We start from the raw sequence: 26439 nt of genomic DNA on the forward strand, positions 1-26439 counted from the left end.
TCATTGTCCAGGTTAGCAAGATGGTTCTCGCTACTGCAAGATTATGACTTTGATGTTTTACATAGACTGGGTAGAAAACTGTCTAACATGGATGCATTACGTAGAAACAGATAGAAAGTACAGAGAACAATGAAAAACAGATAGTTAAAGAAGTGAAAGAAATAAAAAAAGAAAATGAGGATAATTATGAAATAGTCTGAGATTTAACGAACAAAAGAAGGATGTATTAATAAATGCATTAAGAAATACAGTGTTACAAGCAGAAGATATGGAACACACATTAGACTCTTAAATGCTATGTAGAAAAGTAAAAAATAAAAAAAATATAGATAGAATATAACAAATAGTTATACCTCACAGTTTGAGGAATAAGATCATGAGAATGTACCATAATATTCCATTTGCAGCTCATTTAGCATTTGCAAAGACAGACAGTAGAAAAACTTTTCTTTTGGCAGAATATCATGAATTACGCATACTGCATCGAAAATGAAAAACAAGTCCATATTTAAGGAATGTTCCCATTTAGAGAATGCCAAGTTTATCAATGCCATTCAAAATTACTGCTATGGGAATTTTAAGCCCATTATCTGCATCTTACAGAGAAAGGAAGTATGTGTTAGTTGTTGCAGGTTATTTAACTAGATTTTCAGAAGCAATATATTTCCCAGAACAAAAACAAATTACTGAAAAAGCATTTTTGAACATACAGACATGGTATACTGCAGTATCTCTTGATGAATAGTGGTATAAACTTCATTTCAAAATTAATGAAGGAAATCTGTGAATCACTGGAAGTAAGAAATATTGAAGCCACTGTTTATTATCCAGCTACTGATAGGTTAGTAGAGGTTTAACAAAACTTAATTACATATGATCTCTTAATATTGTGAACCAAATAAGAAAACATAGAATGAACAGATCCCCTTATTATTATCTTATAGAAGTGCCAAGAATAAGTTTACACAAGAAAGCCCATTTTTTGTATTACACAGTAGGAATGTAATGCTATCCATGCAGGAGATATTAATCCCCAGAAAAATTAACTAAGTACTAGATGAAGACGACAAAGCAAAAATGATGCAGAGAATGCAAACTGCTTTTGAAATAGCAAATAAGCATTCAACCAAAGCTGTTAAGCACAGAGAAAAACCACAAACAAGTGATATAAAAAGTTTTATTGTACACACCTATATTTAAAAAAGGAAATACTTAAATAATAGCAAAGCTAATAGAAGGGATCATTCAGAGTAGTTAAGCAAACAAGTTCAATGAGTTTTTATATATATTTGAAAATGCATATAACTTCTACTGTTAAATTTGTATTGTACAAGTCCTGCCTGTTCTCTAAATTTGTAGAATATTCTTGAGAGTAAGAACCAACAATGTATGATGTACATATCTTTGCCAATTGAACTTTCAAGAACCTCACCTAAAAATTTATAAGTTCATGTGCCATGAAACAGAATATTGTTAGTTTGCTACAGTCAATATACTATAAGCCTTGGATGCTATAAATGTGATAAACACTTATTAACCCTTAAACAGCAGGAATGTTGTAAGTAGCAGTATCAACTGATGATGGCTGCTATATAAGGGTTAATTGATAAACTACAGATATTTGATTTATAGATTTTGAACATTATAAACTGCAGCAGATTAACTTTGGATGTTAGTATTTCTACAAGGACAGTAAATATTGTTGAATGAAAAAAAAAAAAATGTAAAGAATAGAGCTTGCTAGTATTCCCATCAATTAAAGTGTATTAGTATATCAACATAAAAGCAACTTGCACCTCATGATCCTGGAACATTGATAAAATATTCAATTCCAGATAAAAGACTGAATATTGTTTGTGAGTTTGTAAGTTATTTGTAATAACTGTTTGTAACAACCATTATTATAAATTGCATTGTTGTTTGTATATTAAAATATACATATATTATATGTATATTTAAATATGTGTAAAGAAAGGAAATTGTGTGTATCAATTGTGTTGGCAAATATCATAAATTTAATACATATAGACATTTAATTAACTTCAAAATGAAAAATAAAAATTTACAGCCATTTGAAACCGTACTATGTAACATACGTGACATAATAAATCGGTGACTTATCCAAGATAAATTATAAAACATAACAAAATATATGGTATAAGAAGACGATTGGTAAATTTTAATAAATTAAGAAAGGTAAAGAATTCTAAATCTTACCACTAGAAACAATCAGTTGATAAAACAGATGTAGAGTATCAAAATAAGAAAATATCTAAATAAATCAAAATATTCTAATGAGACTAAAGCAAAATAATAATGAATTAATGAAGGTTGCAGAAACTTTAATGTAAGAGCATAAAATCATTGTAGACATGGAGATAGTGACTTTAGATGACACAAGAGCTAGTGATACATTTTCTACACAAGTTCAGAATTCTCCCATCCTTCCAAAAAATTTTGAATATGCGTAGAAAACATTAACAAGTGTTTAGAAATTTAACCTTTGTTTTGTGTTATCTAATCATGGTTATTATATATGTATTACTCTACATTTTTTATGGTACTATATATGCGCACACACACACATTTACTTCATATATTAAACATGTATTACTGCTAAAAATGACACTGCTTGTTACACAAGATATATATAACATAAATTAGGATTCCCTTGCATAACATTTAAACTTACTGTAAGCAGTATTCAAAGAGTATATGTATTATTGATTATTTTATATAGAACTAGGATTCTGGATTTCTACCTTAGAGAAGGCATTTTGTTTTTAATTTTTTAAATACATACATAAATTAGAGATCTTACACATGTGTTACAGGTATTATATAAATGGTATAGTAGATAAAAAGACTAAATAGAAATGTTTTTATATATGTATAGATAAGGAATTATTTATTTATTCTTGTACTCTTGTGTGATGATTGTTGAATCCCATAATCCCTAAAGTAATTGTAATGTATAAAAAATATAAGGATAATGTAAAGTTATGTGGTAAACAAGGTAATTGAAATAGAGACATCAAAAACTAGGTTGTACCAACACATCTGGATAGAAGTAGAAGTAAGGAGGTTGTGAGATGGAAAAACTTTATTGAAATAATAATTTCTCTTTATGGTGAAAGAATGAAGAAATATATTTGAAGATTGAAACTTTGAGAGCAATTGAAGAAATATAGTAATGAAAAATACATAACAGGAAACCATTAACCAAATCAACCCACTATAAAAAGCATTTGATGTCAACAAGTGAGCAAGATTACCAAATAAGAACAGTACAAACCTCAAATACAATACATGGGTTAGCTGTAACCACATTCCAGAGTATAAGTGAGAAGTAGCAGCTAGTGGTTCTGCTAATTAGTGCTGAGTAAACAAACCTTTGAGAGAAAGCAATAAGTGGAAGAATAAGTATAAAAAAACAAATACAATTAATTGGTTTGTATCCATATGCCTACATCAACAGATACAACTGCTCAGAAATAGTTCCCCATGAACTAATTAACAAGTAGTTATGGTTTTGGTTGATAGAAGGGTGCAAAACCACCAATCAGATTAAATGAATCATGTGCAGAATTTAGTAAACTGAACTTCTTGATGAGTTGTAATTATAGTAATTTAATAGTATAAAATGCCATAGTTTTGATTCAAGCTGACTTGTCCAGCTATCCTTTAGCTCTCCAACTCTCTCAATCTAAAATGGACATAAAACAGTCTTTCAAATATTTACCAAAGAAACTCCTTGTAAGTAACAAATGCTATTTTTTATCTAGTCTAACAGTGTCTGTAATTAATGATGTACAATGTTAGAGAAAGAAAAAGAACTAAACCTAAACATTAATCCTGCTGGAGATTTAAATAAACTAAAAAAAGATGCATTAGTCATTAATAAACATACTGCAAGAATTACTACCACAGTCATATAAATGAGAAAATATCTCATGATAACTTGGTTGATAAATTGTTAACTGTAGTTTCAACACTAATTAGCATAATAAAAAATGTCTAATTAATGAAAAAAATGCTTTTCAGAACAAAGTATTAAATAATTTTGATATTGAACTGTTTCAAGAGAGTTTCAGAAACTTTGACAATGGAGATGAGTGAATAAATATTTTGTATAAAAATAATTTTGTGTTTGTATTAAACAGTCTCTGAGTGAATTTCTTAATTCCACTCATACATCTCTTCGAGTTGGTGGTTTGTGTGCTTTAGCCACAACAACATAATATGGCATTAGACAAATTTACTGTAACTTATGCAGAGTCAAATCCATAGGACTACACACACAGTAACCCGTAATATTCATAAGAATGTTTTATTCTTTTTTACTGTCTACTTAATAGCACACCTAACTAATACTAACTAATGAATCATATCTCACTAATTTAGACAATATACATTAAGCACCAGAAAAAAGCAAAATTGAAATATTCTGTAATTAGTTACAGCTTATAATCTTTTTCAACTAATGAGGTTATAATTTTAGGTTTAAATCTCATGACTATTAGTGTTGAGTTTTCCTTTCTAGTGAAGATTTGAGGTTGATTATTATTTATTTTTCATTGTACCACATTGACATTTTCATTTATCACTTTTATTATAGGGCAAATCTCAAGTAGCTTTCTTCATAGTGGTGATGAAACTTGAGATTGAGGTTAACTTAAAAGCCAAGATAAAGTAATACCTATGAAGAAGACTAGTTGTTAAGTGTCAATAAACAGCATAAACAAGTGACAGGCTATATGGTTCTGATTTTGTGACCTTCTTCCCCTTTATATCTATGTATAAATGGTTCAGTTGGCTTTTTCTTGCAGATGATTATAATGTATTTGAAGATGTTCAATATCTGATTTTTTTGCATTCTCTTTTAATATTCAAAATGCAGAGTAGCTTCTTCATACAGTTTATGTTAGCTTCTACATGTCTTTATTTTTCAGAGTAAAAGTTAGAATTTACTAAGAAATAGTTTCTAAAGTTTTATCAGTAATGAAAGGAGTAATAATCGTTTGAAACTTTACACTTAGGTTATCTGGTTAAACCTGCAACTGTTATGGGTATTAATACTGTTATTGATAATGATAGAAAACGTTTTGACCTTCCTAGGTCGAAACATTGTTCTCTCCTTATCAATAACAGTGTTAATACCCATAACAGCTGTTCTGAGATACATTTTCATTTCAAGTGGGTTTCTCATCATCAAGGAACCTGCAACTCTAAATATTTTAGCAGAGAAGTAACAAAACAAGTTTATTGATTAAACTTCAAACTAAGGAAACCACAAACCAATTAATGACTATCCAGATGCCAATACAGAGTCATCACAGCAGCTACCTTTCCTCCATCTTTCCACACCAGATGGAAAACTCAACATAAATATCAAACATTGTGTAAACTAAACAAACAGGGAAAAATAGCCTAAAGCACTTTGGAAAAAGAATTTGAAAATATGTAAATAAATAGTGAACTATGTAAAAATGTTATAAAAATATACCCAGACTGTAAACACAACATGAAACATTTTACCAAAATATTTCAAAGAAGATATACAAAGTGAACCTTTCCAATATTTTCCTAGAATTTTAAAGTATGACACTTTTCAAAACATTCTTATGAATGCTGATGATGAAAAGTATTTTTCTTAAATTACTTTTAGGGCCACACACAGAGCAAAACATTTTAAAAAACGTTCCTAGTGTATTAAAGTGTTAAATATTTTGTTATCAAATGGGAAGTACAATAAATAAACTGGAATCCTTTACAATTTAGACCTAATAAGTCTACTAACCTTGCAAGGTTACAAATCATATGAAATAGTGTAACATACCATTTGAGAAGCAAGAAACTTTATAAATTAGATATTTGTAATACAACTACAAAGTAATGCAGTGTTTGAAGAAAGATCAAAGTTCTCCTGATGGTATAACTGAAGTAAATTTTCAGTATACAGATTTACAGGCATAAACATTACTTTCTGGAATGTGAACAATGATCTTTAAATTTTTATGCTGTTGGCAGCACAGAAATAAATTTATCTTCTGGTCAGGTCTTTTCTCTGTCAAAAATAATGAAAAGTCTTAAGTTATTTATATTTCATACAGATACATTAATACTTTCACAGCAAGCTCAGTATGATATACACAACTTTGTATAAACACATTTTCATACTTTGACTATTTATACTATAAATTTTAATGCAATATGTTTCTCTTCATAAAAATTGGTAGACTTTTAGTAAATATTATAAGTATTTTGTACACATAAAAATCATATTTTTTTTAATGAAGTACTTTTACTAAAGATGTGTTTGAGAAAATAGAGTCAATGTGACCAATAACTTTAAATATTACAAATCTATACAATACTTTCTACTATAACTACCTCTTATTATGGATTAAAATATTTCACAACACAAACTTGGACTGGATTTCATACTTGATGGACCCTCATTAGATTTAAAATATTCTTATACACAAGAGTTTAGAAATATACAGCACAACTTTAGATCAACAATATAAAATATGTTTCGCAAGTGTCAATTTTAAAATTAAAAGTAAATTAAAAGCATTTGCAAGTATGCATGAAAAAACATTGGAGACTGGATAATTATTTATGTGTGTAAATTAAGATATGTTTGCATGGTGGTAAAAGGACATTACATTAAAGGTGTGTGTGTTTACAAGTGGACCCACTCATTTTGTATTATGCAAAAGAACCATATGTTAATGAGTAGATACATGGGAAAGTTCATCTTGTCTAATTTCACATTCTACTTTTGTTTTTATCATAGTACAATTTTATAATTCAATTCTTATAATGCACCTGAGACAGAAAATATTTTCTTACCTTAATGTCTTCACACAATGTGCTGGCTTCTCTCGGATATCCCACACTTTAACAAATGCTGTTGAAACACTGAATGCTAGTCTGCTGTACTCACAATAGCGCACTTTTACTACATTATTTGGATGGCCACCAAGAGTTTGGATCTCTTTTAAAGTCTGGAGATCCCACACTTTGACTGTACGATCTGAGAAATAGAATATTTCACTGCATTAGAACATTTTACACACAAGCTATGAAATATTATATCAGCATGCTGTACCAAAATGTTATAAACCATCAGTTAATAAAGTAAAGAGGAAAAAACAGCTATAAAATGTTACTAGATATACACTTTTCCACAGTATATACAGTTAGGAAAGAAGATGTTCGAGAATAAATATAAAAATTACAATTTTATGTAGCAAAAGTTCTAATAAGATCCCCTTATTTGGTATTTATACTTGAAATATATTATGGTAGTATCATTATATGAAACTGTATGATACAACAACTTATATTTTTAATTAAATATTAGAAAGATCACTTACCTTTGGAACTACTAAAAAGCACATCATCTGTGGCTACTACAGATAAGACAGCTTTGCTATGACCTTCTGCTACATAAGTGCATAGTAATGGAGCATTTTTCCCCATTAAGGGCCTCCCAGTATAAGGGTTAATATGTCCTCTAGGAAACAGGTAAAACAAAATATAATTCTGTATTTTTAATGTCAAAACATGAATTTTTTTTTCTGATTACAAACTAGGAAGCACAATTTTCACACCTTTGTAGCAGCTTTTGCAAACATCATCCAATTAAAATATTAAAAGTACTAGTAGGATATTAAAAGGCCAGTTCAATTTCCAATATAATTATTATGGAAAATACATTTTATTCTAAGATTTATTTGAATAATACACATTAAAATGATCTTCATATTTCTGGTACAGAAAACAAAATATATATAAATACGTGTTTCAGTTTGACACAATATAGGGTTACTACCAGACTCATCGATGCTTTGCTAATCAAAAACAGAAAAGTCTCTAAATTTTTATACTCATGCAGGATAAACATGACTTCTTAAAATATCACAAGGTTTATATGTAGTTAGAACTTTTTAACTGTTATAAGATTTTCCTACACTGGGACATGTTTGAAAGGAAAACTCAAACACAAATAATGAACACTTTCTGGAGATAACACAGTCAGAGTTCATACATGCACTGATGCAAAACCATATTAGTTAATTATGTTTAGAGGGGGGAGAAGATTTTAGGTACAAACTTTAAAATCAAATAAAGAAAAATAAAAATATTTACATAGAATCAAAGTGTATGGAGCTTCAAATAATCATGAGTAAGCTTAAGAAAGATCATATACAGTAGTTAACAGCATCCTTCACAGTAAAATAAAGCATGTAAGAGGAATTACCAATACACACTGCAAAGATCAATATTTTATTGCACTAAGAATATTTATACAGTGAAGCATAAAAGAATTGCTCACACTAAGTACAAGATACTGGAAAAGAAAATAATATTAGTTTTGTTATCAGAGATCTCTAAACTATGTAGTTAGAAAGATGAGATAGAGGCTTTTTTTAGTCTTCCACTGATGAACTGTGTATAAAAAGAGTAAACAAAATAATGTAAATATATCATTGAAGCCATGATTGTATATCTATCTATGTACATATATATCTATATGCACAAACAATAAAGTATTAATAAAAAATTAATATAAAAATTCGTTGTACTTTCCAGTCGTAATCCAAAAGACATAACAGAGATTACGTGTGGTAACAGACACCAAAACCATTGGGAATATTCCATTTATCAGATAAAATACATAAAAACTGATGAGAAGCCAGTTAGCAGTCCTAACAAATTAATTAAGGGTATAGAGTTGTGTGCTTATACGTACCTTTCAACTCTGACTGCTTTTCACTGTCTACAACCAGTTGTGGAAAGGCAGTTACACCCAAAGAGATGTATTAAAGTCAAAAGTATGAATAAAATAAAGTTACCCTAAAATATTTCTAGTAAATACTACCCACCACCCTCCATTCTTAAAAGTTAAAAAATTTCAACAGTAAAATAATAACCACTCTAAAATTTTACTACAAGTAACTACCAGCTTCCACACTTTTCTGGAAATGACATATTTTGAACAAGATCTTAAAATAACAAATTTTACACGAAAACCTACATTACATACAGTAGGTAATTAATTTTTCTTCCTTGCCACATTGTTCAAGTATAACATGGGAAAGCTGATACAAGCTCAGCTGCTTGAAGTTAACCTTTCCACAGAATCTGCTATACTGAATAAATTTTAATGTTAAGTATAGTACTAATGGTAGTTAACTACCTCTAGTAACAAAAATGGTTTTTCTTCTCATTGAATATTTATCCAGTAGTATATTTTCAAATTTATTACAAAATCTTGCAAGAAACTTTTATATTTGCTAGTGAGCAAAGTGACCTTTAATTTTGACTTTCAAAGTGCACTCAAAGAAGCATTTACAACAAATATTTCATGTAGCTTGCAATGTGCAATGTGGTTTTTATTGACTACAATTTATTTGCATATTTATCTTGGGATGTAAAAGAACACATTAGTTTAAAAACTGTAGGTATTAAAAATTCAAACAACTTCATACCAGAACCAAGTTTTTAATTGAAAAATTTAATGTTTTTAAGCATAAACATTATTTATCTCAACTCTTCTCTATAAACTTCCTTATTTTGTGAAATTGCAAAGTGACTGTAGCCTATGAAATAAAAAATGTGTGCTTATATAGCAGTGTAATGTTTTATATTAATTTAGTTTTTAAAGTCACAATAGCCAAACACTTAACAGTATGCGTAATCTTTATTTTAGGCAAAAAAGAAAAATTTGTGATAAATATTTTCTGAAAGAAAAAAAGTATATACTATTGTTGAGGCTATTATATCTATATTATATGAAATGGTTTTAAAGAACACAAATTGTCAGGATTTTAATATGGGCTAGACTTTTTACAATAGGTGTCTGTAACTGTTGGTAATAAATTTCAATAATAAAGAAACAGCACATAGTTCACTTGTTTTAAAATAATATATTAAAACAAGTCAAATGTATGCAAAAAGGTTCATTGCACTCCTGGTTATCACACTTGTGGCCAGAGCTTTAAATAATTGTTTCTTTTAATGAAATTTACACAGACTGCTTCAGTTATTCAAAACACAATTAGGCAACACAAATCATTCTTCCTGGTCTGTTATTACAATATTATAATCTCATTCTAAAAATTGCCATTATACAATCATGCAGTCTAGATCTATCTGCCTATCTATATCTATTTTCAACATGTATTTATACTCCAACAGAGGTACAGAATATTTCCCACCCTACTAGATACTATGATGCAATAATACTCGAAACAACAAGAAATAATCAGGTTTTAGTAACAAGACATAATAATAGCTGAAGTACACACAACACACAATTCAAAAATATTTGTGTACACAAACTTTTAATAAATTTCTTCTAAAATTAACTAAATTTAACATTTGCACTATATTTAAACTATCTAAATCATAACACATTAAACTTAAATAGTCACATACATCTAAGAAAAATGAGATGTAAAAACAGCCTCAACTAAAAATGAACTGTATTTATAACACATTAGCTTAAAAGCATATATAGCAAGTTTTTTTATGTAATAATGTACACATACAAGAAGACAGAGAAAAATTTTGGAACAAAATAAATAACTATTCACAGAACACTAATGAAGTTCTACTTTTTACTACAGATATATGTGCACACATACCAATAAAAAGGATTGTCAGGAGACTAGTTCAAAATGTTTAACAACTAAGTGAACAGGAACAATTACATATTTATCATACACTTTAAAAAATTTCCACAATATCATTTCTTCAAACAAATGTATACGAAATACATGATATTTGAATGAATTATTCAAAAATAGATATTTCTGTTAGCTATAATTTATGATTAAATCTCCATTGACTGTCTTGTCTCTTTTGACTGGGGTTAAAACTACAAATGACTAAACATGGTTTTAACAATGTATTTTTATTTCAAACCATGTCCAAACCATAATTATTTTCTTTTTGTCAAAAATATAACTAGCCAAATACCTGACCAAATGACTGTGCATGAAATTGTATTATATCATAAACAGACACATTATTAATCAAGCTTTTGTTCCATATCACTAAACGAATGATTTGTCCATAATGTCTTCAAGCATCACTGATAAACACTTGTCCAATCACAACAACATTAGATATCATTGCAATAAACTTGATTAACCAATTTTTTTCAAGGGTCAAAACTAATTATTTGACTGACCATAAGTTTAAGAATATATATGTTTACAAAAATGTCATCACATAATAACTTCTCTAGGATCACAAGCGCATGAAAATATAAAGCTAACCATAACTTCTTCAGACTTGTGTGATGCAAATCTAAACATAATTTCTCGAGGATCATAACTAGATGAAAACATATGGCTAACCATAACTTTTCTAAGGTTATGACTATATGAAGCCATTTGACTAACCACAACTGCAGCACCACATAAAGCCACATTACTGGTCATAACTCTTCCATGCTCGAGGGTGTATAAAGCTTTAAGACATACCATAATTCTTTCAAGACTGATAGTTACATAAAAGCCAGAAAACAAACTGTTAATTTATGAGGAATTGTAACAACATACAAACAAATTAGTGATAACAATTACAATGCTCTTATTACTACTCATGAATGCCAAACTACTGTATAATTAGCTATATTTCTCAAACATTATAACAAAAATCACACTAGTTACAACAATGTTAATCATAATACTTTCAAGAATCATATGATAATAACAACAGTGATAATGTATCTAAATGTGTTACTTATATACATTTAATTATATTTTTTGTCAATGAAAGCACAATATCACAAAACACATAACAGCTCAACTTGTAACACTATCATTCAGCTACATGCATTTAAACAACAATTAAATTCATGAATCCAAAACTTAAAATACACTTAGTTGTATCCATGCTATTAGTATTGAAACACAGCAAGAAAATCACAGTGAATATTTCTCACCTATCAGGTTTACGATTGTTGGTTGTAGTGCCACTTGTAAGCCGAGAGAAAACATTGTCTCCAGGGTGACGTCGCCCAACAGGAAGAGAACTGGGAATGGCGAGATCAGAGCTAGTTTCACTGCAAATCACAACAACCAAACAAAAGCTATATACACAAGGGCAGCTAAGTGTCATACAAAGTTCAGTAATTAATACCTTACAAATATTGTACCATTCCAGATGATTCCCACAAAGCATTTATGTATACATAAAACATCAGTAAACAACTTGCCAGTGAATATATTCATGCAGCAAGTATAAGAGGTTAACAGTCATAAAGTAGACATTTCCTAAATTATGCAATCTTTTTGAACTTGTATACAACCAAGAACTACCACATTTTTGAAAAAAAGGGGGTTCTACTTTGTTCAGAATAAGTGTTTCAGCATTTATTATAGAAAATTTTCTGAAATACAGATATAGTCCTTCATATAGATATCTGACCATGAAATAATCACATTTACTGTCAAAGTATCAGAAAACAAAATTTTAGCCACAAGTGATATAACACATACACTATGTATATTTATATCTACTTAAATATATTGTAAAGTATGTTTGGTATACCCCCTACTGAGTAAGAAGATTAAACTAAGTCTCTAACTTATGATATCTCTTTGACAGAATTTTAATGTTGAGTAATACACTTTACCTCACTGGAACATTAACAGTGGGGGAGGGAATTACTGCAGTATAAAATATTATATACTAAATAGCTGATTAAAATTATTAATTGTAAACATTCATTAATAATAATTATTATTATAAAGTGCCATTTTGGATAATATCATAAAAAGAAATGAACACCACCTCTTCTCCAACAATATAGGAAGACCTTTGAAAACAATTTGCTAAAACACATCTTGTGACAACAAGAGAAAGACAGACCAATGCATAGAATATCATCTTCTTGTAAAGTACAAACCTGAGTTGTAAATGTGTACAGCAGTTGATTTCAATTGAAAATAACCCAATGCAAAGATAATGTAAAACACAGTTGAACTATGCTAAAGCCATTAGGAGGTATCAAAACTAATTGATATTACTCAGACTTTAGATGTCAAATGAAGTATTCACACTATGGCAATATCAAATGACAGAAAATGCTTAGGATTATAGCCAACTGAACAAGCCACATGATTAACATAATCATTTTAGCAATAAAACATGTCATCAATGAATTGAAAATCCCTTAATACTGTTACAGATATAATCCTAAGATAATCAGGAACCATACAACCAAGGACTTCACATCAGAAATTCATTACAATCTATTTTACCAAAATGCCATTATTTGCTGTAACAACATTCAAACTTGGAACATGAAATTCTGGAGTTGGATTTTTTTTATTGCAAATTTCATCTAGAGTGGTATAACACCCATCAGAATTGAAATATGTACACAATGGTGTAAGCAGAAATTACTCCAAAGACATGGACTAAACTCTACCTGAAAGATAATTTTGCACCACAATGCACTGGTAAAACATTCTTTGCATGTTTAATATGCAGATGCAATTAGTCATGAGTTCTGTGAAATGTAGCTTAATGAATGTACAGTGAGCAGCAGTTGTGGACATTCTCCTCAATAATACAGGTATGAAATGACTCATGGTCTAAAGCTTACAGAATACTAGAAAGTTAATTATGAGCCAAAAAAGTACTACCAAGTCTTCATTACTTGAGATTGAAATTGGTAGAAAAATGACAAACATGGACAACTTAGCAAAAAGCATACCAGAAACAATGTGTTAAACATCTATCCAGAACACTGATGATAATACCCACTACAAGTAAGTGAAAATGAAAGGGTGATGCTATGCATTCTCCTTTCTGTCTCCTATGATTACATAATTGTTTAGCAAGTCTGATTAAAAGTGCTCTTTAAAACGTTTGTAAAGGAAAGGTAATCACTTTGTCTTGCAATATTTGAGAAAACAGCTGTATTTAAATGTTTCTAGTCATAACCTTTTAAATATTTATTACCTTTATGATTATAATTAGTTTTGCTTCTAAACTTTAAGTGGTGCTAAGTGTGATCAGTCAAATTCAGTGCTTGATGTACAATGATTCACACTGAACAGTAATTCACTATGTAACAAACGTTTTACTTTTTCTTGTTCCTGGGCAGAAATTTTTATTTCCCAATTGCTTATGCCTAAAGTAAATGGAAAAGACCCATTTTTCTCTTTAAACTTTGCTTTTGTGACCTGAGTAATGAAATTTTCAAATTTACCCATTTTCCAGAATATTCCAGGTAGATTCAGTGCTGAGTAGCTGATAGAGAATTTTCTCAAACTTACAAGAATTTCCAAGAACCTTTTAGAATATTCTAGAATTTTCCATAGTAATATACATATAGAGGGGCTCACCCCTCACCGCTTCAATTTAGTTCTAGCTGCCTAAGTGAACACATAGACCTATCCAAGGAAGCTTTACCAAGTTTCCCTGTTATCTTTGCCTTTGGGACAGCAAGGACACTGCAGCACACTACAACAGGAAGCATTAGCCACAACAGACCAAGTTCTCTGTGGGGAGGCACAATGTCAAGTGCAAGCCACTAGTGGATCTCCAGATGGTGTTGTTCCCATTACTGCACATAAAATTGAGTCTTATGAAACAATTTGTCACAGCTCTTGATAAGGAGTCTGCAGCTTTCAAGTACCTTCGACACTTCTTCCCTAAGCTGTCTGAGGTCAAAGGTGCTGTCTTCATCGGACCATAAATAAATTAGATACTGGAGTGCACAGAATTCCCCAAGAAGCTCAGTAGGAAGGGAAAAAAAGCTTGGGGCAGCTTTGTCACTGTGGTTCGGGGCTTCTTGGGTAATTACAAGGCCAAATATTATGTGGAACTGGTTGAGGCTCTGGTGAAAAACTATGTCCATATCCTTGATGCTCATCTTGATAAATTCAAGGAGAACATGGGAGCATACTCAGAGGAGCAAGGCAAGCACTTCCACCAAGATATACTGGACTTTCAACACCACTACCAAGGAGCATATGACGAAAACATGATGGGAAACTATATTTGGGGACTTATACGTGAAAGTGATTTACATTACAGTCACAACTCTTGAAAAACTGCTCACTTCTAAACATTTTTGTTCATTTTTGTATAACTTCAGTATAAATACAGGTAAATCTTGATTCATGTTGTTTTATTCAGACCTTATGTAAATGAAAATGTGCAAATTTGCCCGTTTTTACATATAAAATACGTTAATTTCTAAATTTCATTATCCAGGTCACAAAGGCAAAGTTTGAAGGGAATAATGGCTATTTTCTGCACTTTCAACATAAGCAATTAAGAAATAACACCTACTATCCAGGAACAAAATTTGTGTTACACAGTGTAATGTTTAACCATTAAACAACAAGAATGTAGTAGGTTGCAGCATTAATTGATTATGACTACCATTTAAGGGTTAACATGATGTATGATAATAAAATACAACTCCAAAGTTTGATTGATAAAGTTTCATTCATAACTTGTCATTTTTATTGCTTTTCAGATTGCTGAATTTTTGCAATTTTCTTAAGAGACCTGTATTTGTGAATTTTCTGCCATAGTTCAGTTACAAAATCTAATTTGAAATTCAGCTTTTGTTTTTCAGAAAAAAAAACAAAACAGAAAAAACAGCCTCCGTAGCTTTCTGTGTATTTTCAATTATGAGGTATATGTTTCCTTTGTTCATTAATTCAAATTATATTTTCCAAAGAAATCCATTTAGAACAAAAAACATTTTGAGATAAAGCTTATATTGATTGTTCTCAACAAATAGTAATCTATTAAGGCCCAGTTTAGTAGTTAAATTTACCAAATATTTAATTTTAGTTCTTGTACTAACTGGCTGTATTTGTAAGTTTTTACTATTACATAAGAATCTTCAAAGTAAAAGTACATTTCATACTCCAGGTTGGTTTATAACATAAGATAATGTTTTGAAACAGCATGGGTTGTTCCATTCCCTAAACTACAATAATTTTAAAAAATAGACAGAAAATCTTAAAGCCAGACCTTATCATTCCTAAACTTATCAAGCTTTTTATTAAATTATTATAAATATACTATCTCTTCAACATCTGATGGCAACCCATTTCAAAGGCCAACCAACCTGTTAGAGAAATGAAGTGTTTTAACTGAATATGACTCCCATTCAGACAAAGTATATATTTGTGCTCTCTAGTCCTACTATTCTCACTTTTAAATAGGAAAAAGATAATGATCCAACACTATCAATTCTCTTTACAATCTTAAACACCTCAATCAGATTGCCACCAACTCTTCTTTTTTTCAAGAGAATATAGTTTGAGAGGTTTCACCCTCTCCTCACATTACAACCCCTCCATCTGAGTCACCATTCTAGTAACCCTTCTCTGAATCTTTTCCAGCAACACGTCTTTCCTAAGGTAAAGATTCCAAGAGTGAACACAATATTCCAAATGTTGCATAACCAGTGACCCTTACAATGCATTTATAACTTCTTTAGACTTGTATTTAATATTTCTATAGATACAACCTAAAATCCTATTTGCCATATCACTAGTAACAGCATGCTGCTTGAATGGCTTTAGAGATTGACCAACTATAACTCCAAGATACCTTTTCCTTCATAACACTGTTAAGGTTATTAGCATTCAAATTATACTTATAATTCAAACTGTGATAACCCACATGCACTATCTTGCATTTATTACAGTTAAAACTCATCTGCCATTTATTTGCCCAACTCACTAAATGATCAAAATATTTTGTAAATCAGTAGAATCCTCTTCACAGCTAGCAACACCACACCTTAATATAATTTACAAATTTAAGGAAATTATTGACTATTCCTTCATTTATGTCATTGATTTAAATAAAAAAAGTGCAAAAGTTCTATGACTGAGCCCTCAGGTATGCTACTTGTGGCATTAATCTAGTTTGACTGAACTCGATTTGGATCAACCTTCTGCTTTCTTCCATCCAGTCACTCTTCTATCCAATTTGCTAACATATACCCCATACCTATAGAGATAATTTTTTTACAAGCCTTTTCTGTGGTACCTTGTTAAATGCTTTCTGAAAAATCCAGATACACCAAATCTACACCCTCATCCTCATAAGCACTAATCTAATTAAAGAATCTCAAGATTTGTAAGGCATGTTTTTCTCTTAGTAAAACCAAGTTGAATATCTAATAACATTCTTAATTTTGTTAAATGACTTTGCAAAGTATCTTATAACAGACTTTGCAAAACTTTTCCCACTACTCATGTAAGACTAATAGACCTATAATTCCTGGAACAACTTTTACCCCCCTTGCAAAGAGGAGTTAATTTTAGCTAACTTCCAATCATATGATACCTGCCCTCTATTCATGAACTGACAAATAATAGCAGTAAGTGGCTCACATATCCATTCTCTAATCTCTTTCAAAACCCTTGGGAAAATACTATTAGGCCTAGAAGCCTTATCCTTTTTTAAGTTTCCCAGTTATCTAACTCTTTTCTCCATGTTTACCCCATCCTACCCTTTAATGTATGGGCCATGTAAATATACAAAATCTTGTTCTAAATTAACCCTGTAACTTGCCTCTGTTATAATAATCCTGCTGTACATTAAAAAGCTATGGTTATAATAAGATCATTCTTACATAGTGTTCTGCCATAAAGCCACTGCTGAAGAAAAATTACTGGCATTTTTACGATGAATGGTAGGTGACATCTCTGGAAGAATTCTGTCATAGGTCTTGTGTTTCAAGGCAGGAGATGGATTATGTTTAAACTTTGCAGCCATATCTCTGTTTAAGGATGAAATTACAATCAATGAGCAAAAAAGTTGAATTTCATTCTTGGACAAAAAATGTGTACTGTTCTTATCGGTATTAAACCTTAAACCTTTAATTAAAAATAAATTGCAAAACAATGTTTTTACAATCTTAGGTTATCTTCAAGTTAACAAAGAGTTTGCAACTGAACATTACTGGGCACATCTTACAGACAAGGGTGTAACAAGGTTCAGGATTGTAGGGGACATTGTAGTTAGATGTTAGGTTATTAATTAGTATAGGTATAAAGGTGTTCCTTTATATTGGTTTAATTCTGGTTTGAGTTGTTGAATAACTAGGGCTTCTTTGGATTTGCAGTTTGTTTGTATTTGTTTCCCTACTTAGTATCTGGGTATTTTCTATGGTTATTTTGTGTTTATTTGATTTGCAGTGTTAAGGTGTTTCTTTTGTGTACTTTGAAGATTGTTTCCATTTTTCTGCTTGTTTCTCCAATACAGAAGTAATGGAAGTTGTTGCATTGTATTTTACAAAGTATGGACTTTAGTTTTGTACTTGATTTTACAGGGTGTTCAAAAAATCACTGTGCAGTTTTGAAAGCAGTAATTCATTCAGTCTATTTCAAGCCAGCAACTGATAGCAGTGTTTAAAAACAAAATAAGAAGGATCCAAGCCTGTATTGATGCCAACAGGGGTCACTTTCAACATTGTTTATAATTGTCATTCATTTTACCTCCTGTATTCTATATTGAAACATATCTGTTAATAAGTATATAAGTGCACAGTGACTTTCCGAACACCCTGTAGAATAAATTTGGTGTTTAATGGAATATTATGTTTTGTTATAAGTTTTTTCACTGAGTGTAAGGTTTTGTAGTTTGTTGTTTTTTTTTAAATTTATTATTGTTTGTTGTTGACCATGTTGTTGATCCAGATGTTTAATTTTTTCAACAGTTTTTGGAGGAAATTTGTTGATGTTGATGAAGTATTGTTTTATTTTGTTGATTTAATCGTTAATTTTATCAGTTGAACATGGTTTTGTGGCTGTGTTTATTTGGTTTCTTAATATGTTGAGTGTTTGTTTTGTTTCATGTGCCGAGTCCCAGGGAATGTATAGTATGGGTGATTTTTCTGTGGATTACTCTGATGAACTGTGTATCAGTTCTTGTGATCTTGAGATTGAGAAATTCTATTTGGTTAGTTTTTCCTGTTCACAGATGTACTTAATGTTGGGATGTATGAAGTTAACTTGGTTGAAAAAAATATTTGTGTTCTGTATATGCGAGTCCAGCAACTGTATAATCAACATATCTGCATCAGAATAGTGGTGGGTGTAAGGCTGAATTGATCATTTGAGATTCAACCTGCATCATGAAAATTTTGGCTAGAACTGGTGACACAGGATTGCTGATACTTAGGCCATTTATTTGTTGGTAGTTTTGACTACTGAATGTACAGTTGATTTTGGTGATAGTGAATTCCATAAGGGTTGCTAATTGATTGCTGGGAATGTCTATCAATGAGTTGGGGTCCTAGATATAAAGTTTTAGAACTTTTTTTGAAAGCTGTGTAATTTTTTAAATTAAAGTGCCAACACCCATACCAGTCATCTTGAGAATACATTTTTACTTCAAGTGGGTTTCTCGTTACTACAAACTGTTCTTATCAACTTCATGAGATAATTACTAGATTAGGGAGCACAGATAAAACAATATGTATTCATTAAAGATGGCATGCACTATGATCTTTTACTGAATATTTACAATAACAATTAGGTTTATAGACTAGAAAAATAAAATTACAATTTGATACACTAAACCATTTCAAAAATTTGTTCTTTAAAAATACCACGTTTTCATAATATAAATATACCGTGTGTGTGTGTGTGTGTGTGTGTGTGTGTGTGTGTGTTATACACTGAACATAAAATAAAATTGTACTACTGTAAATTGAGCAGTTGACAGCAAGATACTTTCAAATACTTCTAAAAATAAATTGTTATAATAAAAACTGGATTTTACTTGAGGGACCCGGGAGCACTGATTACTCGAGGTATGCTTTTCACCTCTGAAAGGACTGGAGGAGAAGGGGGCATGAGGACACTTTGAGTCATCAAATTATCTTTCTGCCAGTAGCTAAAAGTTAATTCCTGCTGTCTAGAAGATGATCGGTTTCCTGATTCTTCTTCTATCATAGGCACGGACAGCACTACAGACTCACTAGAAGTCTGTGCACTTAATGGATATAATAATTCCTGTGTAGTTGCTGCCCGCCGTCGAACCTGTTGTAAAACACAAATTAAATAAAGAAATACATGTATTTCAATAAATTTATTTCCTGCAACTGCAAGTCTATATTGCTAATTAATCCTTTTACAAAAAGTATTTTTGTAATGCAACAATGCTAATCTCTAATGAAAAAATTGCAAAAACTTTGTATAAAGAGACCCTTAGTGAAATTTATTATAAGTCAAATAACATAAGTAGAAACACAATGGGATGACTTGAGTAATATTTTCGTATTTATGGATATTTAAAAAAAATTCATTTTAACACCTTTCTGTTTGCTTGTTATTAAGCACAAAGACACAAAGGAGGCTACCTGTGCTTTACTCACTGTTGGTATGAAAACATGATTTTTAACATTATATACCTTCAGACTTACTGCTGAGCCACCTAGAAGCAAAGAGCATTGTGATGACCAAACAGTTATAGATGATATTGTAATTATTAGTAAAACAACAAATCAGGTTCTCATATCTATGGTGAGTACAGGACATGTATATTTGTACTTAACAACAAGCAAACAGAAAGGTGTTAAAATGAATTTTATTATTATTATTATCAAATCAATAGTTTTTAAAATTTTAATTCCCAAAATAAATTTAATGATGTGAACAAAAAAATATGTTAATACAAGATCCTTTATTAAGTCAAGTGTACTCAACTATACCCTAAAGAATGAGATGTTGCCATCCCTTATAATTTGTTTAAGGTCTCAATAAGAGCTAGTAATTAATAGATTCTCCACATAAAAGAGAGCCTGTTCATTCATAAGCTGAGGTCCAAGACTGATTGTGTGACATCAGCCAGTAGGCTACTTATAATCTCCTAAAATGCAGTTGTTTATTCAGAATGAATCAATTTATAATTTTTTTTACATTAACATGTTAAACTCTCAGTGAACTCTGCACCCAAAACACAAATATGTATTTGTATTTCTTAAAACTTTTTTCTTTCATGGTTAACTCATTCCATATTTATTTCTTCCAGATCAATTAGACCAAGTTTTAGTTAGTTTACAACTGACAGAGGATAGTTATTCTTAGCAATTTTCTCCAGTAAGTTTAAATATAACAGATGTTAATACATTAATTCATCAAATCTTTGATGGTTTGTATGGAGACCAAATTATCATCCCTGCTAAATAAATGAAATAAAAAATAGACGTCACACATTTGAAATAAATCAAAGAAACAAGTAATAGACACCATACCAATGAAACACATCATTCAAACATAATCAGAGAGAAAAAAAGAAATATTACTTTAAAAACAAGAAAACTTACAAGTAAAAAACACAGCATTACAAAAAAACAAGCCACACTGATAAACAGAACAATATTACAAAAAAATATATACACAGGTAAAAACACATTATATAACACTGAATAAAAACAAATGCTGAATGTTCCCATTAAACTAAAAATCCCCATCACTACATTTCAATAACATTTTGTAGAGAATTCCTTGAAATAATAACAGTTCCACTGTACCTTTTCTCTCCTCCCAAGAGTGTCTGTATTCACTGCATCAGACTCCTGGCTTAGACTCCTGTAGCAGCAAAAGACAAGTCAAGGTTGGGGAGAGCAAATGAAAGCCAAACTAAAAGAGAGTGGAAGTCTCTACAGGAAAACATGCTGGTGAAACAACAGTAAGGAATGCCAGAAAGAAGTTTTTGTTACTATAAAAAAGATCTTTCAGTCTCAGTGACTGTATGAAGTTGGTGCTATGTATTGAAAAACTGTACCAAAATAACATATAGATAAACTGCAAAGAACATAATAAGAAATAGGTAAAAACTTGATGAAGGAATATAAAAAAAATTCCAGAGAAAGAAATAAACACAAATGATGAAGAAAGATAGGAAGCAGTTCAAGGAAGGGAAGGGGACAACACCAACAATGAGAAAAATGGAAGTCAAAATAATAATAAAAACAAGTTAAAGAAGACAGTATAGAAGGATAGGAGATAAAGGAACCATGTTAATGTAACTACAACAAATACACAAGTGAAGTTCTTCACTTTTACAATTTCAAATCAATAACAGGTGAGGGAGGCTTCTGGATTTATAATTATCAGAACATAGACATGAACAAATTTACAAGAAAATAAATTATAGATCTAAACTTTGTTATGGATTAATAACAATTACAAATATTTAGCTATAACTACATCAACTTAGAAAGACATGCCTATTAAGAACTAAACAGTGATAAACAAAATTTGTATACCATTAATACAACTCCTTACTATCACCACGTGTTTATCATGATAATGACCAAAATCCCTGCAGTCTAAGATTCTTAATCAAAATACAAGAAAATATTAAATGGTGCCACCTACAGAAACTTAATTTTATATGAAATCATGAAACAACAATAAGCTAAATCTTTGTAATTTTATCTTGAATTCCACAGAATCACTCAGGTTCTCACATAAGATGACAGTTGAATATACTTTGATTTTAAACTCAAACTTCTTACATTTGATACACTTGGACAAAGACAACTGCAAAGTACTATTAATCCACTACAAGTGAGAGAAACATATGTATAATAATAATAATATAAAAATTGAGAAAACAATGGTGTATTCAAAACATAAGCAACCATGTTTTTTAGAATAAATTCCACATTAATTGTTTATTACATTATATAAATATGACTAACTTACCTATCTAAGGGTGAACTTGATCGGGATGTCTCTACACTTTCCAAATGGTCTGGAGAGAGAAAATAAAATCAATTTATACCTATAAGTTTTAAATATAAAGTCAGAGCTATGAGTAAATGTTCATTAGCAATTTTAAAACAGTAAAAGAAACAGAGTACAGTTGATGGAAAATACATCAACATTTTTTAAGAGCAGCAAACAAGTAATTTGATATAAACACTTAATATTATCATTTTTATTACCACTATGATGTGTAGAAAAAGATAATTCCCAAGGAAAACTAAACTAAATATGAAATACTAAATATTTTGGATTGAGTGAAAGTGGTTTCTAACATCTCAACATATATATATATATATATATATATATATATATATTAAGGAATTTCTAACACATAAGCCAAGAATAGCTACTATAACAAATTTACTCAAGTTACACTGAAAATTGTAGTAGATGTCTCCTTTTCTTTTTTATCCTTGATACATCACAGTAAGACTGATAATTTCAAGCATATATTTCTTTACTGTTCAAGCACATAAGAACTGAGTATAAAAGTATTACAACAATACTTTATCATTACAGGTGAAAAGCCTTGACATAGCTAGATACAACAAATAAAGTAAAGCTGACAACTCTCTTCTAGAAACTAGCATTTTTCTTTACTGAATGTTTATCAGGTTTACTGTAACATAACTATAACAAATTATGCTTTGACAGATTCAGTGTTATACATAACAAAACTTAGGATTAAATAATTTAATACACAAATAGTAATTCTCTCCAATTTGTTACTGGAGGAAACTTGTACTCCAAAATTAGTATTAGTTTCTATACAAGCTTCCAGTTTGTCCAAGACTCCTCCATTAAACTAAGGAGAATTTATTCTAAGACTGAAAGAAGTTTCTTAACATTTGCTGTAATACATATTTTTGTTTTAGGTTACCTGGTACAACAGTGGTCATAACATAATTGTATAGTTCTTCATTAGCCTGTTGTAAAACATGCTGCAGAAGTTGTTGCTGAACAGCATTACTGTTCACTACCTGTTTTAGTCTGGCTTCTATCTCCTTCACTATGTTTTCCTTCTGGGCTACTTGGAAGCTCTGAAAAATAAATACTAAATATTGAAAATACAGTGACTAAACATTGTATAATATAGATTTAATAACATATCAGATTTATATTTCAATATGTACTTTTTTCAGAATGTAAATTCACTAAAATATTTCTCTGTTGTACATAATTTGTTATACAGCAACTGCAATGGTTTTTAATTACCCTCTTTAGAAGCTTCCAGATTGAACTTACTTTCAATATTCAACAAATTGTAATGTTAAGTTACTTTTATATACAGATTTATAAATAATTAGATGAACATTCTAAGCATTAATGACTTCAGGAGTTATAATAATAAAATTTCACCACAAATGTTTTCAATAACATGATTTATATTGAAAAAAGTTGCTTTACAATTTCAAACCAATATCTTAGAAACTTTTATATACAATTACAAAAAATAGTTACAGTAAAAAAAAAATCTTTAATGCAAGTTATTACAGTTGCTCCATGCCTCTTTTGGTGCTCACCACATGTCAAAGTTATCTTAGGTTACTGATTAGATCCATGTTATATAGCATGTATGATTATTAAATGTTAACAAAATTAAGCATCTACTTAACCAGCATGTTAAACGCCGAGGAGGTAAGTTGTATTATTAAATTTTTGGAACATGAAATTAACAACATTTTTTTTTTATAAGCATTTTATTACCACTACACTGTTACTGCATATATGTAACTTCAGGAGATAAATTTCCATTTGTAGTCACCTGTTCTAAACATTTGGTTTTATTCTCTTTTCTTGCTTTTCTGTTTAAATAGAATCAGTTAATTACCTTTCCACAGTAGGCTGCAAATGGTGAACAGTAGTTTAAGGCTTTTAACACAGTTGGCTTAAGCACTCATGTACTCCCTGATCATCATTTTAAATAAGTTCTTTGAGTTCAACTTTTTATTCAACCTTCATTTTCAATGTGAAGCATGTGAAATGAAGTTTAGGACAACAGTTCTAGGTTGGTCCTAGAGTACATTTTATCATACCTAGCTTGTAATTTATATCTTCCCTTTTTGTGTAATACTTATGGTTGTCTGAAAATTTTTTTTATATATAGGAACACAAACACTTTGTGCAAAACAAGAAAACAATATTAATTGATAATGTGATACTAGTTCAGCATTCACTGGTACAGTACAGCTCCAAAAATACAGATGTGGTAATAACACCCAAAATGTGTTAGATATATATTTCAATGACACGTGTTACACACAGATGAAAAACTAGTACATATGAATTGCTTAAACTGACAATGCACTTTTCTCAGTGTTCAATGCATTATATCTAGTTCTAAGCAAGTTAGGAGCAAAGCAGTTTTTCCTACCATTAATCGTTTACTTTTTCACAGTGTTTTAATATTATTTCATCATTGCATTATAACAAATATTCTCTCTCTCTCAAGTAATTCATTTTTTTTGTTATATTTTGGTTCTCACATAAAAAGAGAGAGAAATATCTGAATAATACATACACAGAATATTAAAAACAATTTTAACATTGAATACTAAACATATAAAATAACAGTTTATATCATACACCAAATTGTAAATCCTCCTTACCTGATTAATAGCCATGTTCAGTAGTTTTTGTAAAAGATACCTTGCTTCATCCATTTGTAAATTGGCTAAGACACTGTTTACATCTAAATCATCCACGTCATCCTACAAGAAGTGAGATAAAAAGAAAGTTTAATGTACAGTCTTATAACATTATGCAATTCACAACACAAATCTTCACTTTTTAAGTAAATACAGATTTCAATGTTAGTTTATTTTACAAATTAAAGCTTAAAGTACGGTGCACTCTAATATCTGGTTATACTTTATACATACACTCTCCTTAGACTCTTCCATTTGCATAATACTTGTCTGGCATTCAGAGATGTTTTCATGGACATAATCTATGTTAGCCTTTAAGTTTTCAAGTTCATCTTCTAGATCTCGAATCACTATCTCTCCCTACAATTACAATTTTAAAATCAACATAAATACACAGCAAAAATACAAAACATTAATTTATAAATTTACTATATATGACATTTTTGTTTACCCAACATACAGGAATATTAAAATTTATTTTTCAAATAGCAGTTCAAACATAAACTGAATTTGCTCTCCTGGAATAAAATTTAATGTATTTAGTGAATACCTTGTTTGATGGCTTCCAATTAAAATGTTAGAGCAAAAAAACTCAATAATCCAAAAAAAATTTCCTGAATATTTGCATAATTAAAAATAATATTTTCAAGTCTAAAAGTAAAACATTAAAATAACATGTTATGCTGGAAAAGATGAAACTTTGAGAAAATGGTTTTAGTAGATCTGTCCATTTTCTTTCTTGTCATTTCTGTGCACAAACTTAGTTGTTTACCATTAAATCCTTATGAAACTGAACACACCCAATATATTAGATTTGTAAAGTCAACTACTATCAAATTCATGCACAAATATTTTCATACTTTCAGTGCTGATGATTGTTGTGTGTCATTTACCTTTCCCTCAGCCCATCATGTTTACTTTAATTCATTTGTGAAGCAGTTTGGTGTACACTTACTTTTGTGGTATATCAGCACCTTTAGTCATCAAACATACTG

At 30.0% G+C, this 26439-nt stretch overlaps 1 protein-coding gene across 7 annotated transcripts in view; it reads right to left on the reverse strand.

The window, feature by feature from the left end:
* LOC143244799 (kinesin-like protein KIF21A) overlaps positions 1 to 26439 on the reverse strand; it is a 146727-nt gene that overhangs the window by 15832 nt on the left and 104456 nt on the right. For 5 of the 7 annotated variants that reach the window (XM_076490139.1, XM_076490143.1, XM_076490138.1 and 2 more), the window contains 10 exons: positions 25679 to 25804; positions 25406 to 25507; positions 23677 to 23836; positions 22734 to 22782; positions 21554 to 21611; positions 19801 to 20060; positions 17648 to 17794; positions 11969 to 12088; positions 7386 to 7525; positions 6859 to 7042 (listed from right to left, as the gene is read on the reverse strand). In XM_076490139.1, coding sequence (XP_076346254.1) covers positions 6859 to 7042; positions 7386 to 7525; positions 11969 to 12088; positions 17648 to 17794; positions 19801 to 20060; positions 21554 to 21611; positions 22734 to 22782; positions 23677 to 23836; positions 25406 to 25507; positions 25679 to 25804 — 1346 coding nt within the window. Of the gene's footprint in view, positions 1 to 2170; positions 3393 to 3414; positions 6068 to 6858; positions 7043 to 7385; positions 7526 to 11968; positions 12089 to 17647; positions 17795 to 19800; positions 20061 to 21553; positions 21612 to 22733; positions 22783 to 23676; positions 23837 to 25405; positions 25508 to 25678; positions 25805 to 26439 lie in introns of those variants that run through there. The other 2 variants (XM_076490144.1, XM_076490145.1) reach the window with 2 other exon arrangements.

Source organism: Tachypleus tridentatus, chromosome 2 (genome assembly GCF_004210375.1).
Source record: "Tachypleus tridentatus isolate NWPU-2018 chromosome 2, ASM421037v1, whole genome shotgun sequence".
NCBI classification, from domain to species: domain Eukaryota; kingdom Metazoa; phylum Arthropoda; class Merostomata; order Xiphosura; family Limulidae; genus Tachypleus; species Tachypleus tridentatus.